The sequence below is a fragment of the Chanodichthys erythropterus genome, chromosome 2 (genome assembly GCF_024489055.1).
Source record: "Chanodichthys erythropterus isolate Z2021 chromosome 2, ASM2448905v1, whole genome shotgun sequence".
NCBI classification, from domain to species: domain Eukaryota; kingdom Metazoa; phylum Chordata; class Actinopteri; order Cypriniformes; family Xenocyprididae; genus Chanodichthys; species Chanodichthys erythropterus.
In genome coordinates this window covers 36,426,863-36,440,000 of record NC_090222.1, presented here as the reverse complement: position 1 = coordinate 36,440,000, position 13,138 = coordinate 36,426,863, and the positions used below count along the sequence as shown (strand labels likewise).

At 33.3% G+C, this 13,138-nt stretch overlaps 1 protein-coding gene across 2 annotated transcripts in view; it reads right to left on the bottom strand.

Moving 5' to 3' along the window:
- Positions 1–13,138, bottom strand: part of cdk14 (cyclin dependent kinase 14) — a 223,299-nt gene that overhangs the window by 34,363 nt on the left and 175,798 nt on the right. Inside the window, exons 14-15 of one of the 2 annotated variants that reach the window (XM_067411208.1) lie at positions 11,618–11,765; positions 3,839–3,947 (exon numbers count right to left, since the gene is read on the bottom strand). In XM_067411208.1, coding sequence (XP_067267309.1) covers positions 11,650–11,765 — 116 coding nt within the window. In that variant the 3' untranslated portion in view covers positions 3,839–3,947; positions 11,618–11,649. Of the gene's footprint in view, positions 1–3,838; positions 3,948–11,617; positions 11,766–13,138 lie in introns of those variants that run through there. The other variant, XM_067411200.1, reaches the window with a different exon arrangement.

Here is a 13,138-nt window from a genome sequence, read left to right as displayed (position 1 = left end):
CAGGAATTTAAAAGCCATTCTCAATTTAATTCTGAATTTTGCACAATCCTGGTAAACAGGTGCTAGAAACATGTTGACCATGAACTTTAACTAACCTGCTTGTCAGAATTCTTATTCTAACATCCTGATATCTTCTACACATGAATTTGTTTCTTTCCAGACCAATGAAACTTGTGCAACCGTAACGCTGTGTCCCTGTGACACAACCACAGCCAATCAGAATCAGAATATATGATGTTTAGAATAGAATGATGTGGAGCTAGTTTCTGAGCCAATGAGAAGTCACTGTGGGCGGGGTTACCCAGCACAATACTTAATTTTTTTATTATGTTTTATTTTATTTCAGTTGATAAACCATTCTCACACTATTTTGTGTATCTGAAAGACAACGTTAGATGATGGATCAGCTCAGACATTTTTGTCTCACACAACCAAGCTGTTCTTCTGCACACAAGCCTGAAGTAAATCAGGGTTTTCAGATGATGATGACTGAGACGAGAGGAACAACGCTGAGTGGAGGGTGAGAAACAGAGTGAAAAATATTCACATGAGTGAAAGGAGCTTATGCTAATGAGCGATCCAGAGCTCGACCTCTGTCCCTCCTCCACGCATGTCATTAGTCCCTCTAGTGACAAACAAATTACACATGAAATCAAGCAGCACACCTCCTCTGCTCTTTCACGTGTGTGTGTGTGTGTGTGTGTGTGTGTGTGTGTGTGTATACTCTACTAGTACTTGTCATCTCTGAGGGAAACACCTGCTTGTGGGGAAACACCCTCCACACACACGCACACGCACACACACGCACACAAAAGTCTCCTGCTTTTCTTCTGATTTTTTTTCATTTCCTCCACTGGCTTGAGCTAACTGGCCTTCTGACCCTCAGAAACAGAGAACGACTCATCAGATTGAATCCCCTCAACTGCCAATCACACATGCTTCACAATCACTGGAGAAAACCACAGCGAGACACAGAGAGCAGGGAGGAGCAGAATATGGACAGAGAGAGACAGAGAAACTTTGGTGCTGAATGATACAGACTACAAAACATTATCTATAGAATATTTTTAAATTTAAAATATATAAAATCAATAATACATTAAATAAAATGTATGCAAATATATCAAACAAATATTTAATACTTATATATATATATATATATATATATAGCCCTATGACTAGGGCTGTTCAATGATAACCGTGGTTATCGTGTACAAAATAAGAGTCTGTGTTTACGTAATATATGTGTGTTTGTTTTGTGTATAATTATTATGTATATATAAATACACACACATACATGTATATATTCAAGAAATATAAGCATGTATGTATAAATATATAAATATATTTATATTTTTATATATTTAAATTATATATAAATGTAAATATTTGTATAGAAATATAAGATATTTTTCTTAAATATATACATGTATGTGTGTACAATTATATATACATAATAATTATACACAAAAACACACATATATTACGTAAACACAGACTCTTATTTTGTACACGATAACCACGGTTATCGTTGAACAGCCCTAGTCATGAATAAAAAGCACATTAAAATAATCTGCATGCTCATGTTCATGCAATTAATACTCAATTTTATATTGGCAGCAAAACAATAACAAATATATTGTGAATATCCGATTTGACCACTTAGTCCTACATTGTATGCTGTTGAAAATTAAAACAGAAAAAAATCCATTATTATTCATTTCTGGCGACATGTTGGGGCACAGAATGTGTGCATCAGTGTGTGTAGCATAAAACAGGAATATAAATTTCCAAAACCAGTTGAGAAGGAGCTTCGCAAGATAAATCATTCATGTTTTTCTCTTAATGGCTGCTCTGTTACCAAAGTGTTTCCACCACACTGAGGTCGGCCCATTTTCACAGTCCCTGACACAAATCAACTCCAGTGGTGGGAGATGGATGAAACAAGCCACTTTAACACCTGCTCAAGAGAGTCTTTGATCCAAACACTTGATTCAGAGTCCAGACCACCATACAGGAACATTAAAGAGTGAAAACAAGACACTGGAAACTAAGACAGGTGAATAAAACGTATATATGAATGTATATATTATAAAAACTATATATATATATATATATATATATATATATATATATATATATATAGATATATATATATATATAAATATAAAAACAGAGAAAAGTAAAGCAAGGTCATGAACAAGCCATTTCCAGCTCAACAAATTTAAACTGAGCTCATTTACTGTACTTGTTTATTCTTCACTTGCATATTGACTTTTCATTTTGCCGATGAAAGCAGAGGCTACTAGGGCTGTCAACTTTAGTCGTTTAGTCGACTAATCGGTCGATGCCGTTTTGGTCGACTGACATTCTCATTGGTCGACCAGTTGCAAATTTTTTTTTTTTTTTTTTTACCAATAAAGAAATTTTCATTGATTTACTCCTTGATATTTATTCCTTTTATTAGCAGTTATATATTACTGTATTCTAAATATAATTAGCCTATGTTTTATACCAAACTTTAAATGCTTTAATTTAGGCTATTTTATAACGGCGCCGTAGTTAAGCGCACCACGTGAACACTCGGGAACCGCACCTGTGGCTGGCTGCACTGCTGCTTCGCGCTCCTTAAGGAATATAGGTAGTTCATTCAGTTAGAACGCTACTTGTTTTGGGCTTTAGTCGAAAAAATGTCCAAGAAATGTAAATCTTTTGTTTGGCTGCATTTTACAAAAAAAGACGACAAGACTGTGGAGTGCAAGCTATGCAGCCTAAAGCTAACTTACCATAGCTCAACGACCAATATGACCGATCACCTAAAAGCGGTAAGCGAGATATAAATGTGTCAGACAGCTTTGCTATGTCTAATGTCGAAAAGTTTATATATTTTATTGGTTATGTTCTAGGCACATCCACAGGCAATGCCACAGGCGTTTGTTTGTGTTTGTTTTAAAACGCCTAGATCGTTTGGACAAAAGTTAACCCATAGCTTTGAAAGTAAAGAAGAATATACAGCCTGTATAATCGAGAGCTTTTCTTAGGATTTTTCATTATTTGGCAGTTTTTGCAGTTATATTTTTTGTAGCGTGTGGTGTGGTCAGGTGCGCGATTGTGACGGTCACTATAGACCTAGGACAGAACTCCTCACTTTGCAGTTTAAAAAATAACCTAATTTCCAAAGAATTGTATTATTATTATAGTTTTATGTATTATTGATGTTTTTCGTTGTTGTTTTATAAATGCTCTATTATAATTGTTTAATAAATGTTCAATCAAAAAAGACATCGCGTCTGTTTTTTTTTTTTTTTTTTTTTTTTTTAGTCGACTGATCGTTGCGCAGGACAGGACTTTGGTCGACTAAGCATTTCTTTGGTTGACTACAGCCCTAGAGGCTACACAATATAACAGATCATTTACATCATCCAATCCAACCCAAATGGATAAAATCTGGTTCCGTCCTACACTATTTCCAACTGAATATTACATTTTACTAATAACACATAAAATCACAACAAAGTTGAGTTCATAAGGAACCACAGGATTGTATGTAGATCAGTCAAGTCCAGTCATTAGTTCTTCCCCTATAGCAACATCCACCACATATACAAGACTATGTTAAAAACTGTGCATACTGAAAGCCAATCAGAATGGAGCTGGTGTTGTCCGTCATCGCCTGACCTTCTGATGTACGATGTATGTGTGTATCTGTTCACACACACACACTTTGAGCTATTCACTCTGCCAGTAGAGTGTGTTGAATGTGTAAGTGTGTGTGTGTGGCAGTGCAGATAAACAGCTGGCCGCTGTACACACCGGACAGTCTGTCTGTGGCTCTTATCTTCAAAGAGTCAGTGGACCGCTGCAGGCCTGCGACACGCGCCAACTGACCCAGTCAAACCACTGCCAACCTGGACTGAACGAGACGACCGCGAACCCATCAGACTGTGCTAACAAACAAACAAACAAACAGTCAACACTGAAGGGCCGTTCACACTCACAGTGATCAGATCATATCAGAAGTGAACTTTAATGTCATTTTTGCATAGTTCAACTCTGCACAATGCTAATATAAAATTGTATTTAAAATTGTATAATATATATTATTTGTAAAAATATTGAATGTACAATATATATATATATATTATACTATGTTGACCTACACAACAATACAACATATTGTATACACACATACATACATATATATATATATATATATATATATATATACACACATATACATATATATATATAATATATATATATATATATACACACATATACATATATAATAATGCAATATTAAAATAATAAATATAAAAACCGCTTATTTTAAATATACATTTTATTTTAAATGAATAAAATATATAAAATGCTATATACTATATATATAAACTCTGCCTATTTATTTTTCAATATATAACATTTTACTATTTTAAAATAATACATATACTACAGTAGATAGTTTTATATATAAAATACTATATATTGTATTGATATATCTATATCTAAATAATATATATATATATAACTATATATATAACTATATATATAACTATATATATATATATATAACTATATATATAACTATATATATATATATAACTATATATATATATATATATATATATATATATATATATATATATATATATATATATATATATATATATATATATATATATATATATATATATATATATAACTAATATATATATATATATATAACTAATATATATATATATATATATATATAACTAGTATATATATATATATATATATATAAAATATATAATCCAATATGAAAATAATAAATATAAAAACCGCTTATTTTAAATATACATTTTATTTTAAATGAATAAAATATATAAAAATATTATATACTGTATATATATATATATATATATATATATATATATATATATATATATATATATATATATATATATATATATATATATATATATATATATATATATATATACAGTATATAATATTTTTATATATTTTATTCATTTAAAATAAAATGTATATTTAAAATAAGCGGTTTTTATATTTTTATATAAACTATATTATACTATGTTGACCTATACTATACATATATATATATATATAAACTCTGCTTATTTATTTTTCAATATATAACATTTGACTATATATCATATGATATACAAATAATAAATATAAAACTGCTCAATGCTAAATGCTATATTTTATTTTTAAATAAATACTATACATTACAGTATATTATAGCATATATTATATTTAAATATATAGCATTTTTATATTTATAAATATAAACATTTTGTATAATACTTTACAAAACCAAAGGCACTCTTGCATGTAAATAATTTAAAGCAGACCTGTCCACTCATAACCACACAAAGAGATCTGCTCCAGTATGAAGACTTTAGAGCAGTTTACATGCACGATACACATACTGTCATAGCGCTCATGACATGACATGAATAATGTAAAAGCATCCAGTAACAAAGACAGTCTGTCCAAAACAGACACTCCGCACAACAGAATCCATATCAATCACCTTGGGCCCTTAATTTATGCTAATGTCATGCAAAGCCATTGCAGCTGATAGGTGGCTTCTTGCATCAGCAGCACGACTTCCAAAACCATCCAGAAACTTCAGCTATTTGATTTCAACTTTATGAATACATTTACCCAACACATCCAGCACAAACTTCTCACCATCACATCTTGCACTAAATTAGGCATTTTTACCATCAGCGAGGGCTTTTCTGTCTCCAAAATAAAGAGAGACCTATAGATCGTCCAACCTTTTTCTATCTTTTCTGACCCCAATTTCATCCCAGTGACCCTCTTCTCATTCTCTCTGTGAAGCCTTCGGCCTCTTTTCTCCCTCGCGAGCGCTCGTCTCTGACAGACATTGTGCCGTAGTGTGTGAGAGAGGCGTGTCATTTAGTCTGCGATGGGCTGAAGCTTCATCTGTGCTCAATAGCAGCTCTCAAAGCTTCCATCCAGCTGCACAAAGGCTGCCTGCTGGGGATTTCCTGTGAAAAGGTTCCCTGTCTGTCTGATTCCTGCAACAACACTTCTGATGAATAATACAAAACTGGAGAAGTTGCCCAGGTCTTGGTGGACTTTTCTTCTCACAGAAACATACAGTGGCCCAAAAAAATATTTGGAAACTCAAGTCATATGTAAAAAGTAACAAGACCTGTCAAAAACACACGCAGAACATACTGCATTCCATAATAAAAAGAAAGAAATATATAATATTTTGCAAAAAGCAACAATTAATTGTGAGCCTGGACCACAAAACCAGTCATAAGTCACACAGGTATATTTGTAGCAATAGCCAACAATACATTGTATGGGTCAAAATTATTGATTTTTCTTTTATGCCAAAAAATCATTAGAATATTAAGTAAAGATCATGTTCCATGAAGATGTTTTGTAAATTTCCCACCGTAAATATATCAAAAATGTATTTCTATGAGTGGATATGCATTGCTAAGGAATTCATTTGCACAACTTTAAAGGTGATTTTCTCAATATTTAGATTTTTTGCACCCTAAGATTCCAGATTTTCAAATAGTTGCATCTCAGCCAAATACTGTCCTGTCCTAACAAACCACACATCAATGGAAAGCTTATTTATTCAGCTTTCAAAAAATTAACTTGTTAGTTTTTTTGTGGTCCAGGGTCACCAATGGTCCTAAAACTAGGTTCTAAATATTGTTTGCCTTCATTAAAAAAAAAAAAAACATATATGATCCCAAAAATCAAAGAAATTATACTTTGCATAAAAAATGTTCAGTCTTCAAAGTCTTCATTTTAAACTATATCACTTTACTCCTAACAAACATCTTTTAATTAAATTAAATGTTTAAATTAAAAATCTATAAAATGCACTTGCTTTGATATTTTGTATGTAATATAATGAGTTTCATCTTTATCTCATCTTTCATCTTCATCTTTAAGAGTAAGTTAAAGATCAAAGAATGATATTCATAAAATGAATGAAGCATAAAAATGATAAATGATCATAAAAATAGGCTCACAATATTTTATCTATGCTTTCACTCATAACAAACATCTTTTTCATCCATTTTTTGCTTGACATTTCAAAATTGGCATTTGAAAAAACAAAAAAAACTCACTTGCTTTGATATTTTATATGTAAAATTATAACATTTAGAGATCTTTTCATTCTTTTTTTTCTTGAAAATTGAAACTTGAAATTTGAAAAAAAAAAAAAAAGAGGTTAAAAAGACTTTTTTTCCCCCAAAAAATTTCATTTTGCATAAAGAAAATTAAAAATGAAAATTTTAGATGGTCCTTAAAATATTATTTGCCTTCATTTGAAATTATATCCATCATTCTATTCCTAACAAACATCTTTTCCCCCCCAAAAAAAATTATGCATGTTTTTATATTATGCATGTAATTCATTTTTAAGAGTGACTTTAGTGTCAAAATACTTTTAGGGCCTTTAATGTGAGAGATGAGTATGAAAACATTCAGTCTTTGAAATCTCCCTAAACATGCAGGAAATCTTTGCATGTGATGTCTGTGTGCATCATGGCACGTCTCATGGAGTGTGAACGCTTCAAAATCAGATGTGTGTGGATTAGAGGAGCGTCTCTGAGCTCCACAGAGCCTGTCAGGTTAAGAAGGCCGAGCACAAAGCGTGTGATTTCAATATGAATGGTGCGGTGGAGGGAAGGACACGGCTCTCACAGTGGGGTGACTTCCCTTCTGAGCAGCACGGTGCCACTGCGTTCTCCAGCGACTATCAGACACATCACAAACACACACGCGCTGAAAACACACCACAACATCTGCATGCTGACAAGCAAAACACTTTACTTTCATTTCTGCACTTCATGCACGTGTCAAAGAGAGGATCACTGCAGAGATGACATGTTATTATGCCCTTTTCAAAGTCTTGATTTTGTTTTTGGGGTCTATAAGTTCAAAAAACAACTTATTTTCCACATATTCTCCATTGTTGCAGCTCCTCTCTTCCCAGTCTGTCAGTAACGCTCTGTTTAGTTCCTGTCTCTATGAAGCCCCTCCTTCTGAAAAGCACAATGTGCTCTGATTGGTCGGCTGGACCAGTGTGTTGTGATTGGTCAAGCGCTTCGAGTGTGTTTGGGAAATGTCCCGTGGCACCATAACTGCAAGTTTCACATTGCTAACTCAACTTAACCAAGTCTCGCCCCTTTATTTTGCATATGCCTTGGGTGAGAATTATTTAAATGAGTGATATTATGACATGTTCATTTCCGGAAAATTACAAATTTTGTAGCTAGGAAGGATCATGAAATCAGCCTAACGAGTAAATGAGTAACTAAAATGAGTAAATATAAAGTGCGTTACAGCCATTGCAAATAAATTGTGAATATTCAGTATGTACCCAGTTGAATGCTTTACAAAGCTTCTATTTTCACAAGGGCTGAACAATATATTGAAAAAAACTGATATCAGGAGATCCATCAAGAAAAAATATTAGTATTGTAATTTTACAGTAAAGTAAATTTAATTGTATTCAATATTTACAATAAAATCATTAGAATATTTTATAGTCATATTGAATTGGTCAAAAACAATGTGGATATGGCCTATGAAAACTTGAGTGGAAAGAGATAAAAAAAAAAAGTCACACTTAAATAAAATGATTTCACACTTAAAATCTAACCCTAAACCTTCTCACAGAAACATACAGTGGCCCAAAAAAATATTTGGAAACTCAAGTTACATGTAAAAATGAATGAGACCTGTCAAAAACACACGCAGAACATACTGCATTCCATAACAAAAAGAAAGAAATGTATAATATTTTGCAAAAAGCAACAATTAATTGTGACCCTGGACCAAAACCAGTCATAAGTCACACGGGTATATTTGAAGCAATAGTTAAAAATACGTTGAATGGGTCAAAATGATTGATTTTTCTTTCATGCCAAAAATCATTAGGATATTAAGTAAAGATCATGTTCCATGAAACTATTTTGTAAATTTCCTACCATAAATATATCAAAAATGTATTTCTATGAGTGGATATGCATTGCTAAGGACTTCCTTTGGACATATTTAAAGGCGATTTTTTGCACCTTCAGATTCCAGATTTTCAAATAGTTGCATCTCAACCAAATACTGTCCTGTCCAAACAAACCATACATCAGTGGAAAGCTTATTTATTCAGCTTTCAAAAAATTGACCCTTATTACTTTTTTTGTGGTCCAGGGTCACCAATGGTCCTAAACATAGGTTCTAAATATTGTTTGCCTTCATTTTAAAAAAAACATATATCATCCCAAAAATCAAAGAAATTATATTTTGCATAAAAAATGAAGCCTTAGATGGTCCTCAAAAATTATCAGTCTTCAAAGTCTTCATTTTAAATTATATAACTTTACTCCTAACAAACATCTTTTAATTAAATGTTTAGCTTAAAATAAAAAAAAAATCTATAAAATGCACTTGCTTTGATATTTTGTATGTAATATAATGAGTTTCATCTTTATCTCATCTTTCATCTTCATCTTAAAGAGTAAGTTTCTCCCCAAAATCAAAGAATGATATTTTTCATAAAGAGAATGAAGCATAAAAATGATAAATGGTCATAAAAATAGGCTCAAAATATTTTATCTATGCTTTCACTCATAACAAACATCTTTTTCATCCATTTTTTGCTTGAAATTTCAAAATTGAGATTTTGAAAAAAAAAAAAATAAATAAAAAAAAAACTTGCTTTGATATTTTATATGTAATATTATGACATTCAGATATCTTTTCATTAATTTTTTTTCTTGAAAATTGAAACTTCCCCAAAATCAAAGAAATTACATTTAGAGTAAAAAAAAAAAAAAATTATTTTTAATTAATTATTTTTTAAAAATTATTTTCTATGCAGATGCACTGCACAACAAAATCACCCCAATCATTCTAGAGTGCATGGCTGCGTTCAAAATCACGTACTTCCTTACTATATAGTGGGTGAAAAACAGTACGTGACAAAAATAGTATGTCCAAATTCACAGTACTCATAAAAGAGTGGGCAAAAAGTCCCTGGATGACCCTCTACTTCCGGCAAGATACTTAAGGGTGCATACTATGGACACTTTACTATCCTATGAGGCCATGGGAGAGGATCTGTGAATGGCAGTGAAGCAAAGCAACTGACGCTGGTAGGTCACATGATAATGACAATACGGGGAATGTAGTATGTCCAGATTACATTCATATTACAACTACACACATTCATACAATATAGAACATGCTTTTTTAGAGCTCGCAAAATAAGTACTTATTCAAAATAAGTACCACCTCAAGAGAGTATGCTATTTCTGATGCATCCTAAAGGCCAATTTATACTTCTGCGGCAAGTGTACACTGTGGTGTACATCATAGCTGACGCCGTCGTGAGCATTTATACTTCAGCGTTCTGTCTACGGTGTGTGGTACATAGGCTACGCCGTACCTACCGCTTGCACTCGATGCAGACGTATAAATTGGGCTTAATTCTTTCCAAATAGCTCAATTCAAGTCAACTGGTACATTTACTTCCTGTATTTTTTCATATCGCAATACATATCGCAGAAAAAAAAATATCGCAATGTCAGTTTTTTCCAATATCACGCAGCTCTAGCTTTCACCATCAACATGCAACCAATCCGATGTAAACCGCAGGCCTCTCTGCAGACATTTCATCCAGCTGCCGCCCGTGGAGCCCCTGAAATGACTCGGATGAGCCTCGTTGTCTCCTGCCCTGTCATTATTCTGTGTTTCTGGCTCTGATGCAGATGGGTTGCAGAGGTCTGCGACTCCCTGGGGCTCCGACGCAAATCTCCCAGAGCACCTGCCTGTAATTTGGCCGCTAATCCCTGTGAGCGAGGCCTCTTTCCCTCCATCGCTGCATTACAGCCATTATGAGCTTTACCCAGCCGGATGAGATGCTCTCGTCCACACCGCAAATTAAATGCAAATACAGCCTCTTTCTGGACGTAATGAAAACGACCTTCGCTGCCCAGCAGGAGTGGATCAGATGCTGATGTATGCTTGGAACGACAGACTAGTGCATTGGTTTATCAATGACCAATACTAATCGTAGCAATGGAGATTCACAAATATACACTGAAATTCAACCCTTTTCACACATACATATTCTCAAAATTCAATAAAATACTTGAAAACACAAGTTTCTCTTTCTCAAAACATCGCACAGTACTTTTCATATTAATTTTTCACACTATATCTATAATTTTACTCCTAACAAAATTTTTTTTCATTCAATATTTTTGTTTCAAATTTGAAAAAAAATCTATAAAATATCTGCTTTTGACAATGAAAACGATTCTTGAATCATAATTTGATTGAACAATATGCACAAACAATAATTTTGCACAAAAATTTGATACAATTTTGGAACTGAAAAATGCTAAATAAAGAATAAAATGTGCAATCTGCAAGGCCACATAACAACTACGCTGTAAACATCGTGATTGCATATTGTTTTTAATAACTGCATGCACTAAATACTGTGCAATATGCTGTAAACAACATGCTAGTGCCATTCCAAACATAACCAGAGACCGTCAGACTATAAGAGTGTCTGGAACGTCACGCGTCGTACCTGTTTCGCTCCAGGCGGGCGGCTCGTCCAGGTCAGTGTTTGCTGTTTGACGTCCCTTTGCCGTGACTGTTGGCCTTACTGCACACCTGGATGCTGTCGCCAGATTCAGGTTGTAACTTAACGGTCGGCACGGTGAAGATATAAGACACTGAAAAACAATGACAGATTCAGTTTATGAGTCTTTATTTAGCATGTATGAAATTTTCTTTTCTAAAAGAATAATGCAAAATGCAAAATATAAGATTGTCATTTAAAAGAAAAGAAAGGGAGGAGAAAACATTGATATTGTGATGATGATAATGACAAGAAAAATATTGTTGAAAATTAAGAAATCATTAACTAAGAAATTCAAAATAGATCTAGAAAGAAATGACGCGCTTTTATTTATAAAACCAAACTCTAAATCAAACTGAGGGCCCTATCATACACCCGGTGCTATGCAACTCCAGGAGCGAAGCAAGTGTTTTTTGCTAGTTTCGGCCCGATGCAGTTTCCATTTTCACGTCCAGCACACATCTATTCACCCATGAGCGTGCTGGTCTGAAAACGATGTGTGTCCAGGCGCATTGTTGGTGTGTTGCTATTTTGAGGCAACTAAAAACAACGGCGCCACTGACCAACTAAAACCTGGTCTAAAGTCAAAATGGCACAGTATTTTTTTGCTATTTAAAGGGTGCATTATTAAAATGCGCCTATAGGCAGGCGCACAATGCACGTACACTCTGCTTGTTACACACATGGACGTGCAGCAGCACACAAACATGCCAAATATTAAAAATAAAAGGATTTCTCTCTGGAGAAACGTTCAGTCTTTCCACTTGCAAATTTGCCTTGGTGCAAGCACAACTGGCTTTTAAAGGTAATGGGAGATGACACTCTGATTGGTTTATCGCATGTTACGCCCAAAACACACCCATTACTCATTAAGAGACTAGGTACAACCCTTTTGGACCATGTGCCTGGCATACCGACCATTTTTTCCAATTGTTAAACTAGCAAAAGAGGATTCAGACACGTCCTAAGTGCACCTGATCCATGAGCTTCAGACCATGCACTTAGATCATTAAAATAGGTCCTTAATTCCTTTTTCTATGGGGATTTCAAATAATTCTTCAAAAAGAGTTCATTCATTAACCAATCCAACCAGCATTGAGATAAAATCATTATATATATATATATATATATATATATATATATATATATATATATATATATAAAAGAGGAAGATTATGATTATGTCTCATGAGGCATTGTGAATGACATACGGGGAATTTTATGACTGTTGTGCTGAGAATAAAAAAACAGAAACAAACCGCATGAGGCACCGACCAATAGCTATTCTCAGATAAACAAGAATATATAATATATAGTATAGCATTTTATCATTAATTCATTAAAGCTGTTTCCACTGCATTATATTCCCGAGGAACAATATTTCACTATCTCAGAATCACACACCCTATTTACTGCATTCAAGAAGCCAGTGACCCTGTAAGGCTGCTTTAAATACTGATAAACCCT